Source organism: Aspergillus terreus, genomic scaffold, assembly GCF_000149615.1.
Source record: "Aspergillus terreus NIH2624 scaffold_15 genomic scaffold, whole genome shotgun sequence".
NCBI lineage: Eukaryota > Fungi > Ascomycota > Eurotiomycetes > Eurotiales > Aspergillaceae > Aspergillus > Aspergillus terreus.
Window position 1 is genome coordinate 742961 of NT_165938.1, and position 27878 is coordinate 770838.

The 27878-nt window shown below is 54.2% G+C and overlaps 13 protein-coding genes across 13 annotated transcripts; 8 read left to right on the forward strand and 5 right to left on the reverse strand.

Moving 5' to 3' along the window:
• Positions 1-427: 427 nt before the first annotated feature.
• Positions 428-1158, forward strand: ATEG_09746 (GNAT family N-acetyltransferase; the record flags this gene model as incomplete). The annotated part of the gene is made up of 2 exons (XM_001218367.1): positions 428-1008; positions 1086-1158. 2 exons carry the CDS (start codon positions 428-430, stop codon positions 1156-1158), a joined length of 654 nt encoding a protein of 217 aa, XP_001218368.1.
• A 211-nt stretch (positions 1159-1369) lies between these two features.
• On the forward strand, positions 1370-2036 carry ATEG_09747 (GNAT family N-acetyltransferase; the record flags this gene model as incomplete). Its single annotated transcript, XM_001218368.1, has 2 exons — positions 1370-1748; positions 1807-2036. The coding sequence occupies 2 exons, from the start codon at positions 1370-1372 to the stop codon at positions 2034-2036; spliced, it is 609 nt and encodes a 202-aa protein (XP_001218369.1).
• A 1397-nt stretch (positions 2037-3433) lies between these two features.
• Positions 3434-5367, forward strand: ATEG_09748 (fungal specific transcription factor domain-containing protein; the record flags this gene model as incomplete). Its single annotated transcript, XM_001218369.1, has 4 exons — positions 3434-4092; positions 4144-5141; positions 5206-5243; positions 5278-5367. The coding sequence occupies 4 exons, from the start codon at positions 3434-3436 to the stop codon at positions 5365-5367; spliced, it is 1785 nt and encodes a 594-aa protein (XP_001218370.1).
• A 3253-nt stretch (positions 5368-8620) lies between these two features.
• On the reverse strand, positions 8621-10614 carry ATEG_09749 (putative haloalkanoic acid dehalogenase; the record flags this gene model as incomplete). Its single annotated transcript, XM_001218370.1, has 2 exons — positions 8621-9538; positions 10012-10614. The coding sequence occupies 2 exons, from the start codon at positions 10612-10614 to the stop codon at positions 8621-8623; spliced, it is 1521 nt and encodes a 506-aa protein (XP_001218371.1).
• Positions 10615-11414: 800 nt separating this feature from the next.
• ATEG_09750 (NAP domain-containing protein) lies at positions 11415-12518 on the reverse strand (the record flags this gene model as incomplete). The annotated part of the gene is made up of 3 exons (XM_001218371.1): positions 11415-11785; positions 11847-12398; positions 12446-12518. The coding sequence occupies 3 exons, from the start codon at positions 12516-12518 to the stop codon at positions 11415-11417; spliced, it is 996 nt and encodes a 331-aa protein (XP_001218372.1).
• Positions 12519-13109: 591 nt separating this feature from the next.
• ATEG_09751 (uncharacterized protein) lies at positions 13110-13808 on the reverse strand (the record flags this gene model as incomplete). The annotated part of the gene is made up of 2 exons (XM_001218372.1): positions 13110-13339; positions 13412-13808. 2 exons carry the CDS (start codon positions 13806-13808, stop codon positions 13110-13112), a joined length of 627 nt encoding a protein of 208 aa, XP_001218373.1.
• A 1461-nt stretch (positions 13809-15269) lies between these two features.
• ATEG_09752 (peroxiredoxin family protein) lies at positions 15270-15873 on the forward strand (the record flags this gene model as incomplete). Its single annotated transcript, XM_001218373.1, has 3 exons — positions 15270-15316; positions 15367-15479; positions 15536-15873. The coding sequence occupies 3 exons, from the start codon at positions 15270-15272 to the stop codon at positions 15871-15873; spliced, it is 498 nt and encodes a 165-aa protein (XP_001218374.1).
• Positions 15874-16135: 262 nt separating this feature from the next.
• ATEG_09753 (type 1 glutamine amidotransferase domain-containing protein) lies at positions 16136-16958 on the forward strand (the record flags this gene model as incomplete). The annotated part of the gene is made up of 3 exons (XM_001218374.1): positions 16136-16210; positions 16273-16510; positions 16567-16958. 3 exons carry the CDS (start codon positions 16136-16138, stop codon positions 16956-16958), a joined length of 705 nt encoding a protein of 234 aa, XP_001218375.1.
• A 575-nt stretch (positions 16959-17533) lies between these two features.
• ATEG_09754 (uncharacterized protein) lies at positions 17534-18096 on the forward strand (the record flags this gene model as incomplete). Its single annotated transcript, XM_001218375.1, has 2 exons — positions 17534-17561; positions 17738-18096. The coding sequence occupies 2 exons, from the start codon at positions 17534-17536 to the stop codon at positions 18094-18096; spliced, it is 387 nt and encodes a 128-aa protein (XP_001218376.1).
• Positions 18097-18601: 505 nt separating this feature from the next.
• Positions 18602-19139, forward strand: ATEG_09755 (uncharacterized protein; the record flags this gene model as incomplete). Its single annotated transcript, XM_001218376.1, has 2 exons — positions 18602-18804; positions 18872-19139. The coding sequence occupies 2 exons, from the start codon at positions 18602-18604 to the stop codon at positions 19137-19139; spliced, it is 471 nt and encodes a 156-aa protein (XP_001218377.1).
• A 597-nt stretch (positions 19140-19736) lies between these two features.
• ATEG_09756 (uncharacterized protein) lies at positions 19737-20554 on the forward strand (the record flags this gene model as incomplete). Its single annotated transcript, XM_001218377.1, has 3 exons — positions 19737-20052; positions 20099-20448; positions 20504-20554. The coding sequence occupies 3 exons, from the start codon at positions 19737-19739 to the stop codon at positions 20552-20554; spliced, it is 717 nt and encodes a 238-aa protein (XP_001218378.1).
• A 1014-nt stretch (positions 20555-21568) lies between these two features.
• On the reverse strand, positions 21569-23465 carry ATEG_09757 (acyl--CoA ligase; the record flags this gene model as incomplete). The annotated part of the gene is made up of 5 exons (XM_001218378.1): positions 21569-22551; positions 22601-22670; positions 22725-23080; positions 23124-23384; positions 23432-23465. The coding sequence occupies 5 exons, from the start codon at positions 23463-23465 to the stop codon at positions 21569-21571; spliced, it is 1704 nt and encodes a 567-aa protein (XP_001218379.1).
• A 1691-nt stretch (positions 23466-25156) lies between these two features.
• On the reverse strand, positions 25157-27615 carry ATEG_09758 (uncharacterized protein; the record flags this gene model as incomplete). Its single annotated transcript, XM_001218379.1, has 6 exons — positions 25157-25325; positions 25462-25579; positions 25655-25693; positions 25754-26236; positions 26608-27160; positions 27337-27615. The coding sequence occupies 6 exons, from the start codon at positions 27613-27615 to the stop codon at positions 25157-25159; spliced, it is 1641 nt and encodes a 546-aa protein (XP_001218380.1).
• Between the last annotated feature and the right edge of the window lie 263 nt (positions 27616-27878).

Consider the following 27878-nt stretch of genomic DNA (forward strand, 5'->3'; position numbering starts at 1 on the left):
ACACTTGATCTAAGCCAAAAGGCAAAGAGAGCTGGAAAAGAAAAGAAAAAAGTTGAAAGGACTGGGGGAGGCGGCTGTATTTATAGGGATCTCACCTGGTCCGTGCGACACTAGTAGTTTTCTCGCTTAACCAAGACATTACTATGGGTCTGCTACAGGTACATGCAGTACTCCGTAGGAGATAGGTGGGACACCTTAGTAGGAGGCTGTATTTGGCGATATACTCCTAGGGATACAAGCATACCATAGTATCAACTAATGAGACCAACGGACTATACCCTCGCCTACAAGATATCAATACGAATGCCTATCTTGGCGTGAAGATGATAAGGATGACTCACAGCGATAACTCATGCTGTAGTCTATAAAATATATTGTATGATCTTGAAAACCCTCATCTATCTCTGTAAACATCTATACGTCCATCATGCTCATCCGCCCAGCGACAGAATCCGACCTCCCCCAGGTCCGCCACATCAACACCTACTATATCCTCCACACCTCCCTAACCTTTGCCCAACACCCTCTCCCGCCCCCATCCTACGCCAAGACATATCACCACAATCTCGCAAAAGGCCTCCCGTACCTCGTGGCAACCGATGAAGCGCAGAAGTGGGAAGATGACTCACCTCTAGTGCTCGGCTACGCCTACCTCTCCCCATACCGCGGGGACCGGCTGTCCTATGCGCCGACAGTGGAGCTTACATTGTTTGTCCACCCGGAATACCACTCCCAGTCCATCGGCTCGCAACTACTCTCCGCCCTCCTGGACAAAGTCCGCGCGGGAGAGGTCCGCCATCGAGCTTCGGAGGACACGGGAGATGGCCACCTGGAGATGGGGTATGGAGACGACGGACGCCCTGGTGTGCCAGTTCGGAACGTCCTTGCGGTGATGTCAGTCGATCCCGAGGGTAAGGATGGCGGGGAGGCGTTGCGGCGATGGTACGTCCAGCGGGGGTTTGTCGAACGGGGACGGTTGGAGAAGATCGGACGGAAATGGGGGCGATGGTAAGTTGATATTCGTCTTAATGTATGCTGGGTGGTAAGGTGGCTGATGGAACAGGATTGATACGATTTACCTGCAGTATCGAGTGGAGACGGAGTGAGAGTGTCTACTGGACTGTCATCATTGTATGGCTTCACTTCTGCCTAATCTGATCAACGCATTTCTCACAGTGAGATCGGAATCCGCGGGTCCCATAGTCTGTATCCACCGTTGGTGTAATATGTGGATGTCATACCCCTGTCGCTATACAAGGATCGGAACTCCTTAATAAACATAGTCCCATATCTACTCCCGAGCATATAAGCACTAGTCAGTGCTCTCCATCGTCTTCCACTTTCAAACTCTATCCTCATCCCACACAACATGACGCAATCCAGCTCCTCCCTCCAGGTCCAACCGGTAACCCCCGAAGACATTCCCGCCCTGGTCGACCTTGTCATGGACAGCTTCAACACCCCCTATGATCGCCTCATGTTCCCCGACACCCCGGGCATCCGCGCCTGGTGGGACCGTGTGCATCGCGACGATCTCCAACACAAGCCCGCCCTCAAGTACGTCAAAGTCGTGGACACCAATATCCCGGGCGCCATCCTCTCCTACGCCAAATGGGATTTCAACCCGCGAGAACGCGGCGATCGCTACCCGCCCTGGCATCCTGAGTCCGACGCCAACGCCTGTAATGCGTTATTCGGGGGTTGTGATCTTGCCCGGGAGGCGATTATGAAAGACCGTCCTCATTACTGTGAGCATCTCTCTATCGGATCTTTGTGCTATCGAGGATAGTTTTATTGATGGTCTAGATTTGGACGTGTTGGCCACGCACCCCAATTTCCGTCGGCGCGGCGCTGCAACCATGCTGCTGCGCTGGGGATGCGATCAGGCGGATCGGGACGGGCTGCCCGTTTATATCGATGCCAGTGAGGCGGGTGTGCCTGTGTATGAGAAGTACGGATTCCAGGTGGTAAAGGGACCTGTTCCGCTGCCGGAGGGAGCCTCTGCCATGCTGCGGGAGCCAAAAGCAGTTTCGTAATCTGATGTATGAAGTACTAGAGACTGTACATACTGGCTCCGTTCGTATTCACCCGCACCGCAGATACACCTTAAGTACCTACTCCGTATAAGTATTTCTAACAAACCGCCGTGCAAGTCACCGAAATGCATAACAATGTATAATTTTCAAGATACTTTTGATATTATACACTTCTATGAAATTATATGTATATTTATGCACCTTTTTTCCCCGCGCGGCACCGCTGCAGTACGGGTTGACATCCCTGGTATAGTAAGCCTCTTCCAGCTCCCAAGAATGCAGACTTCAAAGCTGCTTTTATGGTGGAGCAAGGATCCCCAAAATGCGATTGAGGATGGGACGATTTATACTTCCGCTTGTGCATTTTCTTCATGGTTGTTGTTGCTACCGGACAAGCTATGTGATATTGTCCCATAAATAGAATACAGCACCGGATATATATATCCTCGGCAGAGACATCCACAGCGGACACAAAGACGGATAGATCTATCACACTAGCCGATAGTGCGTCTATTTGACCCTTCGAAGGCCAATTGTCCATGTTATTCTATCTCATGTTATGAGGAAGTTGGCTGCTTAGGGCTGGGTGGATGACTCAGCGTCTTGACTTTGACTCCAACTTCAGCTTCACCTATCTCCAACTTCTAATTACCTATCTTCCAGCTCCCACTTCATTATCGCCGCCATGGGCACAGGCTCATACTGCACCAATGGAAGCTCAACCCCCTCGCAGAGGTCGCCAGAAACGACCCCGAGTTCCTGATGCCCTCCGCAAGAGAGCCGCGCGCGCGTATGTCTGCGTGCAACAACTCACGGCGACACTCACTGACTGGATTCTCAATCTAGATGCCTCCCCTGCCGCCAACACAAGGAAAAATGTACCCGCCGTCTGAACCTTTTGCTTCCGCGTTCAACGACTGATCAAACCTTGGAGAGCTCTAGGTCATGGTGGTGGTCCCCCATGCGCGCGCTGCCAGAAATACAACCGAACCTGTTATTTTGAAGATGTTCGACAGAAAGATTCGAGCAGACTTCCGGAGGAGACGTCCCAACGCGAAAGACAAATGGAACGCATAATCCGCCACTTCCTCGGCGACGATATCTCTTTCGACCCGGCCCGGTTAGAAGAGACGGCGGAGTTATTGGAGAATGGAGGTCATGCGGCGACGCCTCGAGGCGCTCGAGCGACGGAGGACGAGGACCACGTATCGGAGAGCTACTCGGTGGAACCATTGTCGACGAATACTATGCGTGCGTCTACTCGCACCCTTGTGCGCCGAACGGTTGTTAACGTCGGTTTCGCTTCGCAGACTACTCGGGAGAATTGTCGCATTGGAATTTCTCTAAAATGATTCGTCGCCGTCTGCAAAGTCTTGGGAACTCGAAGGAATCTCATGATGTATGTGCCATTCTTCCACACTGCAGCGGACCGTGCTGACGGACAGCAGGGATCGGATATCGCAGATGGATTCTTTCGGGCCACCGACCTCCAGTCTTCTAGTTCATGTGTGGCCTCCGCTACAACATACTTCCCGCCGCGACCTATTGCCGAATTTCTCACGGACACGTTCCTGCAGTATGCGCAGACGAACTACTTGTATTTCGACGAGAAGGCGTTCCGGGAGAAGATGGACTTTTATTACTCCATCGACCGGCCGCTGGTGATCGATGACGCGGGCTGGGTTTGTACCCTTCTTATGACGTTTGCAATTGGCACGCAGTTTGCATATATGCAGACTGCGCCGATGCAAGGAAAGCCTCCGTCATCACAGGACATTCCCGACGATCGCATCGGACTGGAACTGTACCGGTTCTCTTGTCGCTTGATTCCAGATCTCATCACCACTGCTTCCGTCGAAACTGTCCAGGCCTTCCTGTTGCTGGGAGTATACACTTTGCCAATTGACACCGCTGGGCTGGCCTACACCTACTACGGATTGGCCATTAAAATGGCGATACAGAATGGCATGCACCGGAGGCTCGTTGCTCCCACGATCCCTCCTGCAACAGTGGAGTGGCGCAATCGATTATGGTGGACTGCTTATTCCCTGGAGAGGTGAGTCTATCCGCTGTTTTACTTCGGCCCCCCAAACTAATCCACGACCAGTCGCATCAGCATCCTCCACGGCCGTCCTGTGTCGGTATCCCCCTTGGAGACTGACGCCGATATGCCCACCGACCTAGCCGACCTGCGCCCTCCAAGTGGGTTATCCAATCTACCCAACGTCACAGCTACTATCCACTTAACGCGCCAACTCGGGAAGCTGGCACAGGTCATCCTACGGCTGCGACGGTGTCCGCGTAGCCACCAGGATGTGTATCTGCACCAGTTGAGCGATATACGAGCGGAGCGCAACAGATGGTGGGAGTCGCTCCCAACCGTGGTGCATTGTCGGGACCTGAGTCCGACTGGCCCCTTGTTTCGCTGCAATGTGCACCTGGAGCTTAACTACGCCACGGCGATGATCTACATGGGCCGGCCATTCATCTTCCTGCAGAACGAGCCTCACGAGGCACAGTCCGAGCGTAGCAACCGCGAAGAGCTTACCCGGACATTCTCGGCAGACTGTGTCCAAGCGGCCGTCCGCATCATCGACCTGTGTCAATTACTGCAAGAATCCGTCGGCCTCGCCCGTGTCTCCTACACAGAGTTCAGCTCCTGCCGCGCGGCATTACTCGCGCTGATCGCCCAGCGTCTAACACAGTCGTCAGAGCGGACGTGCAACGCCCTGACCCGTGGCATGGGCCTGATCCGTCAGATGAGCGTGGGACTGGAGTCCGCGCGGTCAGAGGTGGCCGTTATCGAAGCGCTCGAGCGGGCGCGCCAGCAATTAGACCGTCGCAGTGAACAAGAACCCCCGATCACCCCTTCAGAATCGGGTTACGACCAGTTTCAGAGGTGGGCCGAATTGTGGCGTCTTGGTCCGTTGAGCTCGGAAGGTTTGCCTGCCGCGGAGGGTGTCGATTCACCGGGAAATATTGGCAGCATTCCGTCTTTTGATGGGTTCTTCTCGTCTTTCCCACAGGAGCTTGATGCGTTTGCCGCTATACCGGGCTCTGAGGGTGATGCTGCACCTGATACATTCTTTACGCTTCCGGATAATGGTGATTCCTTATGGGGTGTTGGGGGAGGGCTATGAAGCTGTACACAATCACGACTAATCTACAGAATGCGACTATCAGTCCGACGAAGATGATAAACCAGCCGTGCTTGTATGTAGCTGACTAGTCTAAAGTACAGGTAAGCGCACTTGGTCCGCATAGTCGATATTGGCTTCTGCCGACTCAATGCGATCGCGCCAAGTACCAAATACGCGGTCCCAAAGTCTAGACTGCTTGCCGTAATTATAACTCTTCCTCCAGCCGTGTCGGTGATGAAGGTCGTGGTCCTCAGTACTGAGCTCGGTGTCAAACCGCCGAAGCAACCAGGTTAGGGTTGTAGGCATTGTGGCATGTATGCGGAGGCCGCTATGGCCCGTGAGCTCCCCAAACACTAGGTACTGCTGGCAAATCCACCATTCGTAAAATCCGAGCCGCAGTCCGAGAAAGCGTAATGTAACGTAAGTTGTCAAAGGTATGAGAACAATGTCAAAGAGTTCTTGTTCGTGATCGGCGTAGGCCGCTAGAACCGTGACTGGGTGCTTCACCAGATGGTGCCGGCGATGGTACCGCCACAGATAGGCGAATTCGTGCATAGCTCGATGATACCAGTAGTACCAGAAGTCCAACACTATGCCATGGAGGCCAACCTCGAGATACAGCCATAGCCACCACTTCCATTCGCCTAAGGCGGCCGCAGGGGGCCTGCTCGGCTCGTATGAAAGTCCCGCTACGGTTGCTATTCTCCAGATGGCGCCTTTGATCACAGTCCCAATGCCTTTCCCTGGGCAGTCTTTTGGAATCCGGTCGCGGCCATGCTCGTCCCCGTCCAGGAAGCCGTACTTATACCTGAGGTGCCGGAACAAGTTCACCTGGCGTTTGGCTATGACAACGTACGCGACCGTGTACAAGATGAAAGCTGCCAGCCATGTCAGGCTCTCATGGCCGGTATATGATAGCCACGCTTGGTGGAGAGTAATTGGAATCAGAGCGTGGCAGAAGATCCAGAGATGTTGTTGCGACGGTGGAAGGTATGGTATTCTCGCGCCTTTGGTGTAGATTGGTACTTTCGGAATTTGGCCACTATAGCTCTCAGGCTTTGACTTGGTCGATGTGGAGTGAGGCTGCATGTTTGGCTCAGATGTAGTCGCCTGACAACCTCCAGAGAGCCTATCCTTGATCTGTGTGACGAATGGCGTGGATGTCATGTTGCCAGGTAGGGAGTTGGTTGTTCGAGCCAAAACTTTCAGGATAGGAGACATGAATGAGAACAACAACAGACTGAATAACCGGACTAGAGGACTCATATAGTTGAACATCGTGAGGTCCGAATAGACATTGAACGCACCCTTTATATCTGAGGCATCACGGTGATGTTAGAACGTAGATTAGCATACTCACAGTACTACCTTCGCCTACTTCCCGTCCTCTGATTGGGGAAATAGTGTCGAGCATATGTACCGCACCTTAAGTGGTAGCGGCTTAAAGCGCGTACAAGCTTTTTATTGGACTATATTTGGACTATACGTAATACCTACAAAACCGCATCTCATCTTTCACCGTCATTTTGTTGTCACATTCTTTAGTATAGGTTAATCTAGAGTCAAATCCATGTCAAGTGACCTCCTTGCTGATGCAAGAGGACAACTTTGGATATGCCCTTAGTGTAGATCCGCGTGGGATTGTGCCCTTGAGCTCTGTAGATAATGCGACTCGATCAACTGGGAGATGTGGCGGATTTTGAAGACCAAATTGAGAATTACCATCAGGTTGGCAAGAATAAAAGGGCTGACATCCCTAGGGGAGTAAGATATAAGAGAGTGTATTGCGCCCACTATTCGAACGTGGGATCCGCTCATCCTGAAGGCCTTGACCCATATCTGGCTTGCCTGTGCTCCCTGGTAGGCCCTAGATCCTGATGCACTGGCACATACTCATCTGGATGAACCTAGAACCAACTCCGTCGACCCTTGGAACGCTCGAGAGCATCCACGCGCCATCCGCCTTAGTTTGCAAAGATGCTCGCCCTCCAACTTTTCCCTATACTCTACGGTCCCGCTACACTCCTACTGGGGCTTTGCTTCCCCGATCTGGCTTTCTCCCGAGCCACCGCGAGAGCTGGATTTGCCTTCACTCCCATCGCAGCTGCAGTTGTACTCTTGCTAGCTGTTGACATCGACAATGCAATGATGGCATACCTGCTGGGCTTTTTTACAGCCTGGATCGCGGCCCGCAGCATCATGATGTTCTGGGTATATGAGCCCCGAAAAGACTTTGTTACACTTCAACTAGTACCGGAAGCAGACTCCCTTGACACTGAATCCCTGAAAATTGAATGGAAGAGATTTCCATCATCTTCGTTATTAGCACGACTCACTTGGGTTCTTGACTTGCTACTGGATACGAGAGCACTCAGGTGGTGTTACTCGGGATGCGAGGGCCGACCCTGCCAGTTTCACCGTAGCCTCATGGCGGCGAGATACAACTCCGGCAATTGGGGAGGCGTGGCGAGAAATCTGAACAGAACCGTCGTCATGACCATCCTTCGGCTCTTGCTTGGCATAGCCTGGGTAGCCTGTTGCCAGACATACATATTCCCACCTCTTCGCGCAGCGTTGCAAGATGAAGAGTACCAACGCCACGGGAAAGAGGACTGGCAGCACTGGAGTTCGATGAACATTGTCAGCTGCCTAACTTCGTTCTCGGCCGCTTTCGCGTTTGTCGAAATATTTCATTCCGCATCTCGCCTTGCTTCAGCCGGCTTCTACCTCGCTGGGCACGTCAATAGCCTAACAGGTATCATACAGTCAAGTCCATGGGGTAGTCTAACGTCTTTATATTACCACGGAATTGCTGGTACGTATATTAGTCCGTGCTGGCAAGTTTCGCCTATCTAACGTCTCTAGGATTCTGGGGTGAATTCTGGCATGATTATTTGCAACTTGCGTTCCGCTGCATTGCAAACTGGTTGAAGGGACCTGTTAAGAGCTCACTAAATCCTGGTGCCTTCAAGATCATGTATCTTTTTGTGGTCTTCGCTGTGTCCGGCATAATGCACATGTGTGGATCGTTTATGCTTCCATCTCATTCCCGCCCAGTTACTCGACAGTTGCTGTGCTTCGTGCTACAGCCGATAGGAATTGTCGGCCAAGGACTTTTGCGCAAAACATTGATCTATGTTATAGGGCCCGGCTCGCGATATCGCGCGCTACAGTTATTAACGACCTTGCTCTGGTTATATTGGACTACTCCTTTGATATGGAATGACCTGCTTTTAGGCGGCTTCTGGGACACTCCTCTTTGGAAACTATGTAGTTAAAGTGAAGGAACGGGTTCAGGCAGCCAAGCACCCCAGATAGCTTCCTACACCTGGAACATTGGCTGCCTTGGAAGTCCGCAGCCGTAGTATATAGATGCCCGAAGACACATGCAGCAGGCATATATACCACGCTATCTATATCATCTACGTTCAAGTCTAGTCCATTCTATTTCTCTACCCCCAACCCAAACATCCGCACGCTGTTCTTCCACGCCGCTTCAGCAACCTCCCGCACAGAAACCCCCTTCAACCCAGCAACCACCAACGCCACCCGTTCAATCGTACAGCTCTCATTCCGCGTCTTGACCATCTGCCCCGGTAGAAACTTATTATGCTTCCTCGCCGGCGGCAGCGGGCGCGCAGTCCTCAAATACGGCGCAATCCTTTCATCATTAGCGAGCACCTCACACCACGGCGCATCCGTCTCCAGCTGCAACCTCTCCAACGGGATATGGCGCACCATATCCAGGCCCTCATCGGAGCGAAACGACACCCCATTAACACTAACATCGAATCCCAGCTCCACCAGCCGGAGCATCTCCGCCCTTGACCCAGCAAACGAATGCACCAGGCCCCCGCGCGGCAGCCTCGACAGATACGGCTCAATAATGCCGATGAAGTCCTCGCAGGACTCCCGCACATGCAAAAACAGCGGCAGCTGCAGTTCCACGGCTAGCTCGAGCTGATCGCGGAACGCGCGCTGCTGCGTGACTTTGTCCGCGCGGTCGAGGTACTCATAGTCCAGCCCGATTTCTCCATAGGCAACCAGTGGCGACGGGCGCTCCGCCAGAAGGGAGTGTGCAAACTCGCGCAGAGACTGGAGATGCGAGTGGCCGTCGTTGCTGTCGGTGTAGATCTCCCCCGCGTGGTACGGGTGCACGCCTAGCGTCATGGTGCATGTGTCGGGGTGTTCGCGGACGGCCTGTAGGTTTTGCTTTGCGCCGGCGAGCGTCATGGTCGTTAGCATGACCTTTTCGCAGTTGTATTCGCGGGCGCGCTGTAGCACCGCAGCGAAGTCGGGCGCGTGGTACTGCTTGCCGCGGTAGATGCCTTGGAATTGGTCTGCGGTGAAGGTTACGGCGACCTGTTTTTGTTAGTGTGTATAGGGAGTAGTGAGTGAGGTTGATGGGAACTTGCATCGGCGAAGCGTAGTGGTTCTGGGGATGGGAGTTGGGGCATTGTTGATGCTCGATAGAAGTCTTCCAGTACTTGGGACGATTCGGGATATTCTAGCAGAGCTTGACAGATGCAATGCGAGTTAGACACATGCAAGATTCAATACACAGTATATACCGAGCTAAATAAGCGCTCAAGAGGCTCGTGGTCTGGATCCGCTGCTCTCGGAGCAATGTTTTCAACCGGGTACATGTACCCGGTCGTGGCACAGTACACCATCAGTTCAAACAATCAACAGCAAAAGCTGTCTATGCATGTCAACTAACTGTTATCCTACTCCCGATCAACAGCATCCGCCATCTCCCCCAGCGTATCAAACCGCCAGTCATAAATCGTCTCCGGCAAATTCCCCATCAACGCCCCGGGCCGCTCAATCCACACCGACTTCAGCCCGACCTTATGCGCCGGGTGATGATCATGGAACTGGCTCTGCGCGGTAGACAGCACCCGCCCCGACTCAATCCCAAACGTCTCCTTCGCCTTGCGCAGCATATACTCAAAATTGCGCAGGTCCGGCTTATACGAGCCGACATCCTGCGCGGTGATGATAAGATCGAACGGGAAACCCCGCAGACTCCCCGCATTCGTCTTGGCAAACGACTCGCGGTCGACGTTCGACAGCACGACCAGCTTGAAATGCCTGGACAGCCGGTGCAGCGCGTCCACCGTGTCCGGGAAGGCGGGCCAGGTCCCGACCGACTCGCCGAATTGGCGGCTTTCGTCGGCGGTGGGGGCGGCGAGGCCCAGCTTTGCGGCGAACTGCGGGTGGATGGTCGTGAGCAGCTGCGAGTAGGGCATGTCGGGGGTGGCGATTTGCTGCGTGCGCTCGAGCTCGTGGTAGGTGGTGAGGAGCTCGGTGCGGGAGAATTGGGCGTTGTTCTTGTCGAGCGTCGGCTGCATCGCGGCTATGACGCCCGACTCCCAGTCGATGAGGGTGCCGTAGACGTCGAAGCAGAGGAGGGCGTAGTCGGAGAGCTTGGACATGGTTATGATGGTGTGGTGGTGCTGGTGGAATGGGAGAGGTGTAGTTGGTCGTAGTTGTTTGGGGGTTTATATATCAGCCCGGGAACATTTACCCGGTCATCTTATCCCAATTTGTCACCTCGTATCCTCACCGTGCATTCGGATTTGTTCGTTTCATCGGAGACATCCCGGGAAGTTGAACATGTTCACTTTGAGGTACCCGGGTATTGGAAATGAGAAGGCTACTGTGAGGCTTTACCTTCCATCAGTTCTTTTACGAGCTCGTAGTGGGAGTGGTTAGTCTATCTCAGGGCTTACATCGGGACACTTCACCGCAAATGACTTGCGGAGAGGGCCTGTTAGCTGGTTGCTGCACTGGCTACGGTGCGTTGGGTGAGGATTCCGAAGGACAAGGAGAAGGACTATGTTACTTGAGTTGGTGTGGTTTATAGACTTCGTGTGGAGGGTATAGACGGATAGAGGTGTTGTATACTATAGACCTTTTGGCCTCCCCGGGACATCACCCCAGTATATGCAGTATGCCTGACACGATCTGCAAGCCACTATCACATACCGACTCATTGGTCATGAAGCAAACATATGTACTGTAAAGATAGGGCCACAAAATTTCGCTTATTCTTATTGCAATCTGGTCTGAGGGCTGTGCGTTTGGGAGTACTACGCAACTTATAGATTTAAATGGGAAGTATATTGATATCATCAGACACGGGGTGGTTGAACCAGTTTAGGGACGCTATTCAGCACACCCAGGAGAACGCATGGCATACTCAGAAACGCAAATAAAGTAGGCATCTTAGATCTCACCTCCGCCGCTGTGGCATCTGCAGCTGCCGGCGTTGTCGAGGCTGGCGACTGGAATCATCACTATTCTCTGCGTCTTCCTCATCTTCACTGTCGTCTTCGCTGTCTTCATCCCCTTCTCTATCCTCATCCTCCTCGTCATTTTCATCCTCATCCCAATCTTCGTCTTCACTTCTAGCTTCCCCAGTATACCATTCCACAGCTCTGGGGACAAGCTCTTTCTGGAACTGCTCTGCCAATTCAAAGTCAATCCATAGCAGGAATTCACATTCCCTTATTTCTTCCTCGCCCCCTTCTGCCGGGACGGCAGTAGGAGAGAGAAAGTCAAAGAAGGAGCCCGAAGCATCTTCTTCGTCCGCATCCTTATTTCCTGTGTAGAACACCATCATTAGCCTGTACCAACAATCTGCACGCAACTTCCGCTTGCTTACCTCCACGATGCGCAGTGAGCTGTTTTCCGGGCTTCCAATCTATATGGTCCCCCTTCGCCTCTAGCGGATCAGGCCGGTTCCCCGTAAACTCCTTCTGATAGAAGAACGTTGCCCGCAGCGCCGAATTTGAAAAGAACTCATTCTGCGCAAAATGGAAGACTAAGGCAAAATCAAAATCCTCTAGGTGCTCCACTTGAATGTTCGTCAAATACTTTAACGCCCTCTCATCGCCGTCCCCATTGATCCTTAGCCCAATATCGGGGTGATTCTTCATGGCCGTCAGCCAGAAATCTGGAATGCCCAGAGGCTCATGGCCTTGGCTAGGGCCTGTGTGACCTGTGATGATCTCAAACCGTTGTTGGTAAAGGGGATTGTACTGAAGCCAGTATTGCTTCCGCAGCGCCTGGACCTCTCGCTGCAGCTTCGTGTGGATGATATCCTGTTGGCGTTGGAGGTCTTGAAGCTGGGCGACTCGCGTGCAGAGATAGGGTGGGAGAGGGTCAACGAACGAGGGAGACGATGTCGTCTGATTCGCAGGTTGTGCATTGGGGTCTTCAGCGACGTCAGTTTGTGTCGCGAAGAGCTACATGGAGGCATACCGGCAACGGTTAGAGCAGCAACTCCGCTGATAAGAGCTGACCCTGTGTCGTGAGGAGACTGATATATAACCATGATGGCACAGTACCGCAGTACACAGCATCAATGGCGCAAGGCAAACAAAAAGCGTGGACGGGGTGGGTCTGGGTATATAATGAACGAACGGTCTGTCAAGATAGATGGGAACAGGTCGGATTCTTGCTCCAAGCTCGGATTCTCAGTATAGCAGAAATGGACTTGGCCAATTTTGTATTTGCAGCCCAATCAGCCAGACTAAATTGTGACTGGGTTTGAGATCCTTGCAGTTCCTCGAGGCTCAGCTGAAACTAGAAATGGTAGGCCGCCTCGTACTATCTGGTAACAATCAGCGTCCAGCAAGACCTAAGCCACAACAATAGTACCGGATCTGCCGGATTTCGCTCTTTAAACATTACGTCTGGTAGCGGAGACTGTGAAGTGAAAGTCAAACCCCAGGTGTATATCTACCTAATGGCTCCTCAGTCGCCGTTCAGCACATGCGTTTCTATCTGACCTTGGGGGGAGTATGTCGTGTCGATACCACTTCTAGCCTCACTTTAGGCACTAGAACACGCTCGTAGATTTGGATGCCTCACGTTAAGATGCTACCTAGATAGATCTGGAGCTCTGGCAGACTATACATGATATCTACTGTTTCTTCCCGTTCTTATACCGCACCTTGGACTTGACCCCAGTGGCCCGCACTGTGACAGTAAATTCCCCCTCAAACCTGTTCTCCTTCCAAGTCCCTCTGTAGACATGCGTCGTAGTCACCAAAACCCCCGCCCCATGCTTCAGTCCCTTCTGGTACAGCCCCGTATACGTCGACCCGTCCGCATACGTATACTTGCCATGACCATGTCTCTCCCCATCCAGGACTTCCCCCTCATAGGTATCTCCACTACTCTGATATCGATGAAAAGCCACCCCCCTCCCCGCCCGCTTCATACCGCTCCATTCCCCGTCGTACCACGTCCCATCTGGCCAGTGGCATATCCCACGCCCGTTCATGCGGTCACCCCTCCACTGGCCAGTGTATTTTCTCCCCGTCTTGGTCCATGTCATGGTGCCCGAACCTTCGCGAAGCCCGTTCACAAACCACCCGTCATACACGCCTGCCGTCTTCCATGTCTTGACCCCCTGTCCATTGGGTCGGTTGTGTCGCCAGGTGCCGTGGAACTCGTAGTCTGGACAGACGTATTTGCCCGTGCCGTCCCGTTGGCCCTCATGCCAGGTGCCTTCGTATCGTGAGCCGTCGGTGTAGGTCATCGCCCCGTAGCCTTCGGGCTGGCAGTTGTGCCACTCGCCGTTGTAGACGGCCCCGTCTGGGAGTTTCTTGAAAACCATGCTAAAAGGTGCGGTAATTGTCGTCGTTGGAGGTATGTTACAGTAGCAATAACGATTTTGCTTGTGGAAGGAGGAAAGGAGGAGGGTATGTGCGATTCGTTCCGGAAGGGAATGGACCACGGGACTACTGGGGAGTCTTGATGATCCCGCAATCAGTCGAGGCTAGTTATACCAACACGCGCTCTAGCCCACTGGTTGCTTCCCACAGGTCTATCCCTGTAGTTGATATAGGGTGGGCTGGATGTCAGGCTGAAGTGGGGCAGCCAGTAGGAAGGCCGGTTCCTGCACATAGTGATTGTGTTTTTCGATGAAAAGTTTCACAGCCTGGCAAGTAGGTAGTCACAACCCCTCAAAGGTACCTGGAGGCTGGCAGGTGATTCCCAACTTACGAGGGGGTGGAAGGCCATACTGACCCTGTCCATGAGCACATCCTACAGTTGCTGCCACGTCCTTTGGTTGATCCATGTCGATTCATCATACCTTCGCGACCAAACGGCCCTAGCTAATAATGTACCCTGGCAGTCAAGTGTTTTCCCACTTCCAGCAAGACGAACTGGCAGAATGGGGCCCTGCAATGCAGCGAATCCGATCCAGCAACTGTCGAATGATAGAGAGGATGCTATGTATACTAGACAAGCTAATGGCGACATAATTGTCACGAACAAGCCTCGAACGGACATGCTACGCTAAACGGTTCATCACATTCGTCTCACTCTCGGTACGAAAGTATGGAAGCCATCCCGCATTCAGTCCTCTCATTATCGTCAAAAGCCTGGATCAACCGTAGGGCTTTCTTGTTCCCATACTTCTTCGCCAACGCTCTGGGCGTCCTACACTTGTTATTCTTTCGATCAGGATCGGCGCCATTTTGAAGCAAGACATGAACCACTCCCCTTTCATCATCCTCCACAAGGTGCGGACGATCGATATACGTTGTATTATAGTACCTATGTTAGCTGGACTTTATCATTTGAGCAGCTCTGGAATACTCCCTACCTAAGGACGTAGCCATTGCGATATGTTGGAGACCGCTGTACTCCGTACCGTTTGGGAACTGTCGGCGCCTCAGGCCTCTAGCTCGCCTGTTTAGGCCTAGCCGATGTCTACTCTGTAGAGGTCACACACAAGAACCATCAATTGGAGGACCTCTTCTTGAGTCTCACCTCTTTCTTTTCTTCTCCCTTGACATAGTTATATTATGGTATAATCATGGGGAATAGGGTTATCGGCTGGATCCGCGACGGCGGCCTCCGAGAGCTCAGGTCCCTGACCCACTGTTATTACCGCTATTATTTGCTTTGTTCCCATGGATTCGGGCGGTTTAGTGCTGGGAGGGAGATGCGGTGAATGCGCCGCTGTCAGTATTAATCCTCCACACCCCGCACTCCTACAATTCCACCACCACAACTCCAACTCTCCATATTCGACACAGCCTATACAGTCATACTGATATATCTCAATATGGCCCTCAAACCCGGTGATCAGTTCCCCGAGAACGTCGTCTTCCAGTGCGCCTCAACAGAATACCCTACCTTATGTCCTAGTGCTAACCCCGCAGGTACATCCCCTGGACCGAGGAAAAAGGCGAAATCACCGCCTGTGGCATTCCCATCAACTACGAGGCCTCTAAGGAATGGGCCGATAAGAAGGTCGTCCTCTTCTCGGTGCCTGGTACATTTACCTTTCCACTATATTCTTCCTCCCGACGATGCTAACCATATCTGTAGGCGCCTTCACCCCCACCTGCTCGGTCAACCACATGCCCGGATATATCAAGAACCTGCCGCAATTGAAGGAAAAGGGCGTCCAGGTCGTCGCCGTCGTCGCCTCCAACGACCCCTTCGTGATGAGCGCGTGGGCCAAGGCCAACGGCGTCAAGGACGAGATCTTGTTCCTGTCGGACCCGGAGGCGCGCTTCTCCAGCAGCCTCGGCTGGGCGAACGGTGGTCGCACCGGTCGCTACGCCGTGGTGATTGACCATGGCAAGGTGACTTATGCGCAGATTGAGACCAAGAAGGGGGCTGTCGAGGTGTCTTCGGCGGAGACGGTGTTGGCGCATCTGTAATTAGACTGTTGGACGAATGCATGCGTTGGACTATTTCATAGGCGATCTGTCAATCATCTTAGGATCTCGATAATTCTACAAAGATCTGAAGCCGAGGAACCAGACGATCGGCCGTCCGAATTAATAATCTGCAGCGCCGGCTGGTGATGTCATGCATCTCCACCGCTTTTTGCTTAAAGTGCCGGACGGTTCTACCAGAGCTCTCCATTCCGCAGACATCTTCTGAAGAATTACCAAATTATCTGCATACAAACAGCTCACTATGGCCCCCAAAATCCTTGTCGTCCTTACCTCCCACGACCAACTCCCCAATGGCCACCCGACTGGATGGTACCTGGTACGTCTACGCTCCCTCCCCTCCAGCTACCCCTCCATCCCTGCCACTAACGCCATGCACAGCCTGAATTCGCCCATCCCTGGGAGGTTCTGCACGACAAAGCTGAGCTGGTCATCGCCTCGCCCAAAGGAGGCGAAGCTCCACTCGACCCCAGCTCCGTGAAGATGTTCGAGAACGACCCGGTCTCGACCAAATTCCTCAACGAGCAGTCGGCGCTCTGGAAGAACACGCACAAGCTGAGCGACTTTGTCTCTCGCGTTTCGGAGTTCGATGCTATCTTCTACGTGGGAGGACATGGCCGTAAGTCCCTTTCCGTCCCCGTGTACAGACCGCAGAAGAATTGCTAACCTGCACAGCCATGTTCGACCTGCACTCCGACCCTGTCTCCCTCGCCCTGATCCAGTCCTTTGCGGCCGCCGGCAAGCCCGTCAGCGCCGTCTGCCACGGTCCGACCGTCTTCCTCAAGGCCACGACTCCCTCGGGCGAGCCCTTGATCGCCGGCGCCAGCGTCACCGGCTTCTCCAACACCGAGGAGGACCAGGTCAACCTGAGCTCGCTGATGCCGTACATGCTGGAGACGGAGCTCAACAAGGTCAGCGGCGGCGGATACGTCAAGGCCGACCAACCATGGGGCGAGAAGGTGGTGGTGTCCAAGACGGCGGGCTCAGGGGCGCCCTTGATTACGGGCCAGAACCCGGCCAGCGCGACGGCGGTTGGCCAGGCACTTGTGCAGGCGTTGGGATTGTAATCAAACTGTTGTACCTAGTAGCTTAGTATGAGTATTATTTTTCCAACAAAAGCTCCTAGCATATCGGCTGAGTGGCTGGAACCCTAAACCCACTAAAGGACCTAAGATATCGGGCTCTCTTAGTGCTCTTCTAGTCCGTCCGTCTGCTCCACCTCTTTTCCGCACAGGATTTGGGGGCCGAGTCTGATCTCTTCCCCTTCCATCGTAGTGGACATGCTGACACCACTACGGAGTAAGACTCTGTCTGCTCCATCATGGCTCCCACCGCGACAAGCCTGGACTGTGCGTCTGGCTGATTCTCCCCTCCTGACTGCATCCATCAACGACCCCCGGACACGATGAGCGCATCCACCTACGACTCCCCGATCGGCTTCGCCCTCCGCCGCAGCGGCGGCTGTCTCAGCGACGAGGTCAGCTGCGGCCACACCTGGGGCGACTTCTACGCCTGCTGTCCGGGTTCGACCGTGTGTCCCGGCTCGCGCGCCAACTACTACAACCAGGTGTGCTGTCCGTCGTGGTCGAACTGCACGATCCCGCTCGTCGCGAGCCCGCACTGCGCCAATGACTCCGCCAGCATGTTCGACCACACGGGGTACTTCTGCTGTCTGCCGGGGCAGACGGGCTTCTGGACGTCGAATCCGCCCGACGCGGTGGGTTGTTCGGATGAGTTGCCGGATAATGTGAACGAGACGATTATCGCGGCGATTTCGCAGTCGGGTACCACGCCTCTTATTGAATTGGGCATGCGTCCTTGTTGATGGGGTGCTAATGTGGTGTAGGCACGGTCGCATCCTCCACCCTCGCGACGACATCCGGAACGAGCACGAGCACGAGCACAAGCACGAGCACGGGCACGACATCCTCGACTGCGACCTCGTCCCCCGACGATACAGGCTCCGGCACCAACACGGGCGCGATCGCCGGCGGCGTGGTGGGCGGCGTCGCCGGGTTGGCGATCATCCTCGCGCTGCTGTGGTTTTTCCTCCGAAAGCGCAAACAGCCGGAGAATGCGTCGGCTCCGTTGGATGCAAAAGGTCCCTCGCCGCCGGGAGAGCTGGATGGTCGGTCGCAGCCGTCGGAGCTGCCGGGGGACCATGAGATGATGCACGAGTTACCGGCTGGGAAAATGGGTGCTTAGAGATGTATATATGGGTTGATGGAAGGCTCGTGGCCTGCAGGGCAGGCACTTGCATTTGCTGTCCGCGTATCAGCTGCTCGATCCGTTATATAATAGTATACGAGGCTAATGTTACGGCATGCTGATCATGCATGTCTGGAATACTGATCCAATGCGATCGGCATGGAGATACAACCCAGTACTGGCAACCCGCCGGACTCCGTCCCCGATTAATGTATATCCGACACTGAAGACCCCGTCCCCAGCCAAGCGCCAATCGCTGCGTCTGCTGGCAGATCGTGGCCGGGACAAGTGTGTGATAAGAAGCGCGCGACGTTAGGCCATGCAGCGAGGGCCAATACATTCCGCAGCGATGCTTTTAGTCTCTGCCAAGCAAGGCGTGTTACACTGGTGAATGTGTGGTGGTCAGCTGCGTAGAGTGCGAGATACCCTTCAGGAGACGTATATAAACAACCCCATGAGCCTGTACTGTAGTCTCACCGTTGATTATACTCACACCACCAGCATGGCCCGCTTTCTCCCTGCCCTCCTGGTCCTCCCCCTCGTCGGGGCTATCCCGGCCCCGGCTCCCATGCCCATGCCCACTCCCCCGGGCATCCCCTCTGCCGCAACAGCGCAGAACCAGCTGGCGGGGTTGACAGTGGCAGCTCAGGGCTCCAGCGACGGCTACGACCGTGATTTGTTTCCGCACTGGGACAGCCAGGGGAAGTAAGTAGGATCCTGAGCCTGTCACACCCGATAGACACCATGATGTAGCGCCCGGCTGACAAGCCAGCTCGTGCGACACGCGCGACATCGTGCTCATCCGCGACGGCACCAACGTCAAGCAAGGATCCAGCTGCGCCGTGAGCGGGACCTGGTACTCGCCCTACGACGGGGCGACCTGGACGGACCCAAGCGACGTGGACATTGACCATGTCGTGCCGCTGTCGAATGCCTGGAAGGTATGTCCTGTAAGCCTAGAGCCGAGCGTTGCTGATGTGTACAGTCCGGCGCGTCGAAATGGACGACTGCCCAGCGCGAGAAGTTTGCCAACGACTTGACGAACCCGCAGCTGCTGGCTGTCACGGACAATGTGAACCAGGCCAAGGGGGACGATGGGCCGGAGGAGTGGAAGCCGCCGCTGGGTGAGTTGCGTAGGTTGGTACATAATGGTAGAACGAGGCTAACCTGTGGCAGCGTCGTATCACTGCACGTATGCGCGTATGTGGGTGAAGGTCAAGTCGGTGTATGATCTGACGGTTACTTCGGCGGAGAAGGCTGCTCTGGTGAGCATGTTGGACACATGCTGATAGCTACATAGCTTTATACCTAAGAGGTAGATATGGATAGGACTGTTATTCGCCCGGATGCCCGGCAACTATACGACCTGGCCAGTCGTTCCTCTCAGTGGCTGGTATGTAAAATGCTCTTGGCCACGGTCATTAGTGCTTACATGTCATGTTGAGGACATATAATATCACTGTCAACCTTGGAACTACTTTAAATGCTCCCCCATCCCATTACACGACACCAGTAAAATGTCCACCAAATACGTCCTCATCACCGGCTGCACCGACGGCGGCATCGGCTCCGCCCTGGCCATCGTCTTCCACCGCAAGGGCTACCATGTGTTCGCGACCGCGCGCAACCCCAACACAATGGGCGCGCTCAAAGACCTGCGCAACATGACCTTCCTGCGGCTCGACGTGACGAACCAGACGCAGATCACCGACGCCGTCGCGGCGGTGACCAAAGAAACCGACGGCCGTCTGCACTACCTGATCAACAACGCCGGCCACAACCGCTACATGCCGATCCTCGACGAGAACATCGCCGAAGCGCGCGAGCTCTTCGACACCAACGTCTGGGGCTCGCTCGCCGTGACCCAGGCGTTTGCCCCGCTAGTCATCCAGGCGAAGGGGACGATCGGATTTGTGACGTCCATCGCGGGGCACGTCAACGTGCCGTATATGGGTGAGTCCGCGCATGCTCTACATCTTGCGGGATACTGATGAGACAGGTGTGTATGCCGCCTCGAAACGCTCGCAGGAAATCATCGCCGAAACCCTGCGCCTCGAGCTCGCCCCGTTCGGCGTCAAGGTGCTGTCCATCATTACGGGGGCGGTGCGCACGCGCGGCCAGTCGTATTTTGCGGACTGGCATCTGCCCGAGGACTCGCTGTACAAGAGCATCGAGAAGACCATCTACGCGCGGGCGCATTGGGAGGATGGTGTTCCTCGGATGGACGCGATCACGTATGCGGAGAAGGTAGTAAATCGGCTGACGGCGGGGTCGACGGGGACGGTGTGGTATGGGGCGTCGGCCTCGACGGTCAAGTTCTTATTGAGCTGGTTTCCGACGTGGATTTTGGTAAGTCTCCCTTCTTCTGATGGGTTTCTGTGACCTAGGTGGCTGACGGGTGTAGGATAAGGCGCTTGCGTATGGGACTGGGCTGGAGAAAGTGGGGAGGAAGTGATATTATCCATATTGTTTATACGCTTGATAGTCCTAATGCCAGATGGTTGCATATGCGCATATCGATCAACGCCTGCTGATAACGCCGCATGTCTCTAAGAGCCACTGCAACAATCCTCCTCCGTGCTTCGGAGGAGCTTTCTCGAGATTATCAATCGACACCCATTCATCGTCCGAATCGTCTTGGTAAACGGCCGTGCGAACAGCTGCAATGGAATGAACCTCCAGGAAAAAGTCCCCCTCTTGCGTATCGAAAAAGCTACCACTGTCAGTACACGCCATTCCAAGGATGAGAGCACCTACCTCCGCATCATCAGACTAATCCGCTTGATATGCTCCAAATCCAACGGCTTCGCATCCTTCTGCTCTCTACCCCGGTAGGTAGGCTTGAACTCGCTCCATTTGACGAATATCTTCTCGTTGTCCGCGCGAAAATCATACTCCCAGCTCAGGGTGCTCTCGTCCCGACCGTCGCTGCGTTTGGGCGGAATCGCATCCTTCAGAGTGATGGTGTACGTCTTCCCGTCGGAGCGGCCAATGTCCAGTTCCAGACCGTCGTCGTCGGCTAAATTCCACGTGCGGTCGCCTGTCGTGCGTTGCGAGGCAAAGCCCGCACCTCCGAGCGTGTGGGTGTCTAGGTTTCCGTGGAAGAGCGCAGTCGGCGACGAGGGATTGCAGTCCAGGATCGAGTAGGAGGATCCCCCTCGCACTTGGTCGTCGGATGCGGTCCACTCTTCGGGGGACCATGGGCTGTTTATCGTTACTACTGCGTTGATGGATGATGATGGAGGCTTACCGGTCGCCGCCAAAGAGGTACTTTTTTGATGTTGCGGACATTTTGGTCTGTCTTAATTATGTGCGAGTGAATAAGGGATGGGGAAGAGCTTTTGTAGTTGGGTCGATCGATCAGACCGGTGGCGATGACGTCGACAATGCTACATCGATCGATCTGTATATCTTCAACAATCAACAAACCACCACCACAACTAGCATGGCATTATCTACCTGACCCCGACTAAAGCTTCGCTCTGGTCCGCTCGTCGCGCACCACGAACCGCTTCCCACTGCGATTCCCCTTCTCCTGGTCGCGCAGCACCCGTCGCAGGATCTTCCCACTAGGGCTCTTCGGGATTTCATCAACAAATTCCACCTCGACAATCCACTTGTGCCGGACCTTCTTCGCGCGCACATACTCGATGATCCTGCGCCCGGTATCGACCAGCCCGCCGGTGCCCCCCAGCCGCTCCTTGACCGCCGGCTTCAGCGCGACATACGCCTTGGGCCGTTCGCCCGAGTACGCGTCCGGGATGGACGTCACCGCAACATCCTCAACATCCTCATGCCCTAGCAGCAGATCCTCCAGCTCCGCCGGCGACACCGCAATCCCCTTCACCTTGATCATCTCCTTGATGCGGTCGGTGATGTTGATGAAGCCCTCCTGATCCATGAACCCGATGTCACCCGTATGCAGCCAGCCATCCGCATCAAAGGTCTCGCGGGTCGCCTTCTCGTTATTCAGATACCCCATGACGATCTGCGGGCCGCGAGCCAGGATCTCCCCGGCCTGGTTATACCCCAGCTCCGCGCCCGAGTCGACATCGACGATCTTGACTTCCGTATTGGCCGCGATGCTGCCGCCGCGGTCAGCGTACGCGTACGACTGCTTGTCCAGCGGGTGCATGGTGATGCAGCTGGACGTCTCAGTCATGCCGTAGCCCTGCTTGAAGCCCGTGTGCGGGTAGCGCTCCTGCAGCTTGACGAGCACCTCGCGCGCGATCGGCGCCGCGCCGGACGAGAACTTGCGCACGTGCGAGAGGTCGTAGTTCGCGACGATGGGGTCGGAGAGCAGCCGGATCACGATGGGCGGCACGAGGAGCAGCTCGCGGATCTGGTACTTGACGACCGTGTCGAGCATGCTCGCCATTGTGAACGCGGGCAGCATGTACACCTCCGAGTTGAGGAAGACGGGGAGGTGCATCTGGTGCACGAGGCCGGTGACTGGGCGCGTTAGCATGGGTATCCCTGTGGGCTTTATGCAGGCACGCACTGTGGAAGAGAGGCAGTACGGCTAGCGACCGCTTGTGGTCCGGCGCTGTCACCTGCTGCACCTGCATGCACTGCGCAATCACATTGTGGTGGCTGATCATCACCTAGCGGACGTAAGTATTTACCTGATGTTTTAAGCCGAGTCGACGCACCGCTTTAGGCAATCCAGTGGTGCCACTACTGAAGCTCAGAAACCCGCACACCTCGCGGTTCGTCTGGCCCGGGGAGAGCTTGAACGACTCGACCTGGGCATCGGCATAGCTCTTCCCGATCTGGATCAGCTCCTGCACGCTAGTGTACCCCTCTTTTTGCCCGTCGAGGAGGAAAATGCGCTCCTGGGGGATGCCCGCGGCCTGCGCCGCGGGGACGGCCACTTCCATAGACGACGGGACGGTCATGAGGTACTTCGCCTGGGCGGTTTTGAGCGCGTAGGTCATTTCCTCGACGTTGTACGCGGGCGAAGCGCCGGAAACCACGCCGCCTAGCATTGTTAGAGGGTTCCATTTCAGGAGCGAGCGACCTACCTGCGCGCACGGTGGACAGCATGGCCACGGGGTACCAGATGGTATTGGGGCTGAACAGGGCGACCGTTTCGCCGGGCTGGAGGCCATATTTGCGAACCAATGCGGTGGAAATGTACGTGGTGTATTCCTTCAGCTCGTCGTAGCGCACTCGCTCCTCGGTCACGGCATTGACGTAGGCGCCCAGCTCTGCGGGAGGAAATCGGCGCAGCGGGGAGTGTTCCGAGTCAAACAGCCAGTCCCATATTGGAAGGTTTGTTGGGACTATCGTCGTGAGAGCGATTCTGCCAGCGACTCGAGGAAGTACTTACTCTGCAGCTGGGGTCGTGTAGATGTGAAGATCATGGTCTATACTTGCTTCCGCGAGAAAATATGCACACGCTGGAAAGAAAAAGACGGCACAGAACGCGGGGATCGCGCCTAAATATCCATCGCCTCGATTATTGCCTGGGCAGTCCAGTGGTGTTCTACGGACCTCGGTCAGGGCGCTACAGGCCTTCCCCGCATCGAGCATCGGGAGTATTGTCCGGATGGAATCCGCAGCATGCAGGCTGCATCCTGCGGAGCTGAGGTTGACGACTCTTGCGCGATCGACATTTTGTGAGTGGTGGGGATACTGGTTCCAGTGGCGTGTGCCTTGTTTATGAAAGCATGCGCTGCATTTGCTTTGATGGCTGGTGGTGATCTCCGGATAAATAGCTGCTTACGGGCTGGTTCGCTGTTGTGCGGCCAAGGGTGCTGCATTGGCTACCTACTTTATCGGGGACTTCCCTGTCACAAAGCGAGGCGGTAAGCTGCTTGCAGGTATTGCAATCTCCGCGGACATATCATGCAGCTCTTCAGAGGCAGCCTTGGGATTCTGTCCAAGCTTTTGCTCGTGGGTCGCCCTGCACGATTGACTCCAGCTGGCGGCATCAAGTTCAGCACATTCGTGGGCACCATGGCGTCTAAGTCTCCTCTCGGACAGCAAATATGGATTGAAATTAATCTCCTGGTTGGTGAGAGGCACATCATATTCATGGATTGTTCTCGTCGTTGTCAGCCTTGTTCCTGCAGACGTTGTTAGAATCAGAGTCAATCGACATGGAGGTACACAAGCACATAGCTCATGAGACGCGAATAGAATACGACTCAATAGCCAGCTGCCGATATTCCCTGGATATTCAAAGGTATGGATTGGGAGATCCTAGATGCTGTCAAGCATCCCTACACTCACTCATCCATACTCCGATCCAAAAGTTCAACCTCGAGATCATCCAGACAGAATGCCCACACCTCCTGCTCATCCGGAGCCAGAGCAAAGATCTCAACCACGTTAACATTCGTCCCCAAGATATCCCGGACATATCCATCTCCTTGTAACTTTCTCTACTACACGCAATCCATGTGTTCTACACGTTCTGTGCCCCGAGTCGCGAAGCTCCCATGCCAGGGTCTCCGGGATGTGACTGCGCGGCACGTCCCCAAGTGGCTTGATAGAGAGTCCATCAAGGTTGGAAAAGGCGAAGGACCAGCAGCATGCAGTCCAGCTGGGTCGGATGCCCAGCGTGATCGCGTCGGATGGCTACCCCTAGCACGCGCGATGAAGAATGGATTCCTCTGGGAAGTTTGCACAAGCCACGTCGGGAATGGAGATAGAGCCTCACAAGAGAAGAACGCTACAAGAGTTATAACGCTCGACGCAGCTAATCCAGCTGTATTCCTAGTTACTGGTGAAAACCAGGTTGTGCTCCTCGTATTGTGGTCAATATATGTAATAAGCATTGCCTTTACTGTCTTCCAAACTGAACCCCCCCGCTGGAAGCTCGCAGCCCATTGTGTCGTGAAAGCGTGTATTATCCCTTTCAGTTGCTGGTTGCGGCAGGGATTGCTTCCCAAAACTTGCAGATGATGGGCCACCAAGCTCCTCGTCTACCGTATCTACTCTCCTGGTAGCGAGATTCAACCTGATTCTCCCCTGAGAACGGAGCTTATGTGTTTGGGGGTCATAGAGGTCACGGATTATCGTTATATCTGTTGCAAGAGCAGGAGTGAAGTCAGCCTTCTGCTAAGAAGAAGAGAGAAACGAAATCATAAGACAGCCACCCCATTTCGCAAAGATCAGAGGGAGATATCGCACCATCACCGTCATCCTTAGTCAAGTCTATGACATCGCCGACGCGGAAGTCCACGGCACCCAAAACGCCCTTGTCTGACTTCATGAGCCTCTTCAGGTCTTGTATCACGATATACCAATAGCAATATGTGTTTACCCTGCTGTATGGGCACTGCTGTCAATATTGGCGTTTCTCTTCGGGACACCATACCCCGTACCAGTCTGGTGGGGTTGGAATTAACTTACAGGCTAAACGACTCATTCCAAAACGGATTAAGAGTCTTCTTTTCTACAGAAGTGGTTTGCGTGTTCCCCTTCAGTTCTCCCATAATAACTGTGACAGCGGCGTAGGGGTCAGGAAATCCTAGAGTGAGGAGGGGAGGCAATTAATCAGCCAATGGGCTTCCAGAAAAATCCATCTAGTCTATCAGGCACTCACGGAAGATATTGTTTTTAGCGAGGCCATCGGCGCCGATAACTGAATTACATCGTTAGCGGGCTTAATCGGTACGTAGAGAATAATCCGGGCAATGCTAACTCGTCAGTCTGACGCATCGGTAAGGGGGAGCTTTGACGGCGACTTTCTCTACATGCTGCTTAGTTTTCAACGGCGTGCTCATTGTCTGGTTGATGGCTTTAAGACCTGTCAAGGTTATCGCTGTATCTGGATGGTCCAAGCCAGCAATATCCTTCCGGAGAGAGAGAAGTTGTTCGTAGCTTGCTTTCGCCTCCGCGTAATTTTGCCGTGCAATGTATGTCTTGGCGAGACTATCTAGGGCGTTGATTGTCTCCGGGTGTCCGTCCCCGAGTAGTTCGCGACGCAGATAAAAGACCTCTTTGTATAGTGGCTCTGATTTTGTGTGTTTGTCCTGTTCTCGGTAATTGTCCGCGAGAGTTACCAGGGCGTTTATGGTGGCCAGGTGCTTGTTGCCAAAGGCTCGACGCGTACGACTGAGCAGCTCACCTCCAAGCAGCTCCACAAACCCGAAATCCTGTTGCTGGCGATAGAGCAGGGTGAGTTCTGTTAAGCGCTGTATCACTTTCCTAGTTTCATGGTCAATTGCGTTTGCCGCGCCTTCTCTCGCGGGCTCATTGTCATCCTTAATTTCCCCACCGCCCAGTTGCAGACTGTCCAGGCCTTTCTCTAATTCGTTTTCCAAGTGCTCTGCCTGTGACGCGGTCACTGAGGTAAGGGATGTCATCGGTATGGCAGGCGAAAGGGGTCGCGGAGGTTGGATTCCGGTGTTGTTGTATGTATTAGACCAGGCGTTTGATGGGGATATACTCCACATTGTGGAGACCGTCGAGGAGGGCACGCTTGTGTCAGCTCTTCGAAAATCAGTACGACCGCCCAAATGGAAATGGGAAATAATGTGCCAACCCACCCCTCACTCGCCGTAGAATTTTGCGAGAGCCACTCGTGAGCGAGCACATGTTCAATTATCAATCGACGCTCAGGCAAGTCCGCCATTGTTCCCAGAACAAAGTTCATACAAAAGCTGCTCGAAGTCCCCAGTGGCCGGATTGGGAATTGGACCCTATGGTCGTGAGCGTAGTCGAGCAAGTGTTTGATTGTTCTGAAAGGAGGAGAGCATGTGCGCAGGCAAAAAGCCACGGCTCCCAGTGCCCATACGTCGACTGCCGCGGTATAATGACGAGAAGGGTCACCATACAGCTCCGGGGCCATATAGCCAGGGGACCCAATATAGTGCGTTTCTAGAAAAGTGCCATCTGTCTTCTTTGCAATTCCGAAATCGGCGAGTTTAACATGCCACTTTGGACGTGGGGATGAAACTAGGATATTCTCGGGAAATGTCAGTTGATGGAAGACGCTGAAGGATAGGGGCAGGTACCAAGGGCTTAACATCCCGATGAACAAAGTTGCGCTGGTGCATGTATTGCAATGCTCGTGCCACTTGGGTGATAATTGCTGCGGCTTCATGTTCTGGGAAAGGGGCAGTTATAAAGCTCTGAAGGTTGCCATGCTCAACAAATTCCATCGCAATATAGAGATTGTGTGGATCATCAAACCAGCCAAGGAATTGGACAAAGTAATGCTTGTACTGCGACACCAGTGATTAGTCCGGTTGCCAGCCGATCAATTTTTCTACTGCTACCTACCTCAGCCTCAGAGAAAGTGACAAGGGCATTAAGCTCTCGCTGTGACATCTCTAGGAATTTTGCCTGTCGCTTCTGAAGATGTTTCACAGCCCGAACGCTGCTCTGCGAGGGTCTGGAGGTGCATTGCTCCTGCCAAACCTCTCCAAAGGAGCCGCTCCCCAGGCTTTTGACCGGGCGCCAGGACTCAATGCCCGTTGACCGTGTATGGTACCAGTCCCCATGGTTCTTCGTGGTTTGAAGTTTCCAGTCACGTAGCGGGGATTCTGCAAATGCCTCCATGTGTCGTGCTTCTTTGGCAGATCTAAAGCAATACCAGGACGAATAGTTGCTCTGGGTTATCAGGCTCAGAGGGAGGAGTTCGCTCGCAAGGCCCGGAGCAATGACAAGAATTAAGAGGCATCAAAAGCAAACATTTCAGTTGAACGTGATCTCGTGTATTTGGCCAACCAGCCCGCATTTGGCGCCCTCAGCCTCATTTTGGGTCACATGCTGTGGGATCCCACACTGAGGCGCTTATGGCTCCATCTTCCTTTCCAGCTCGA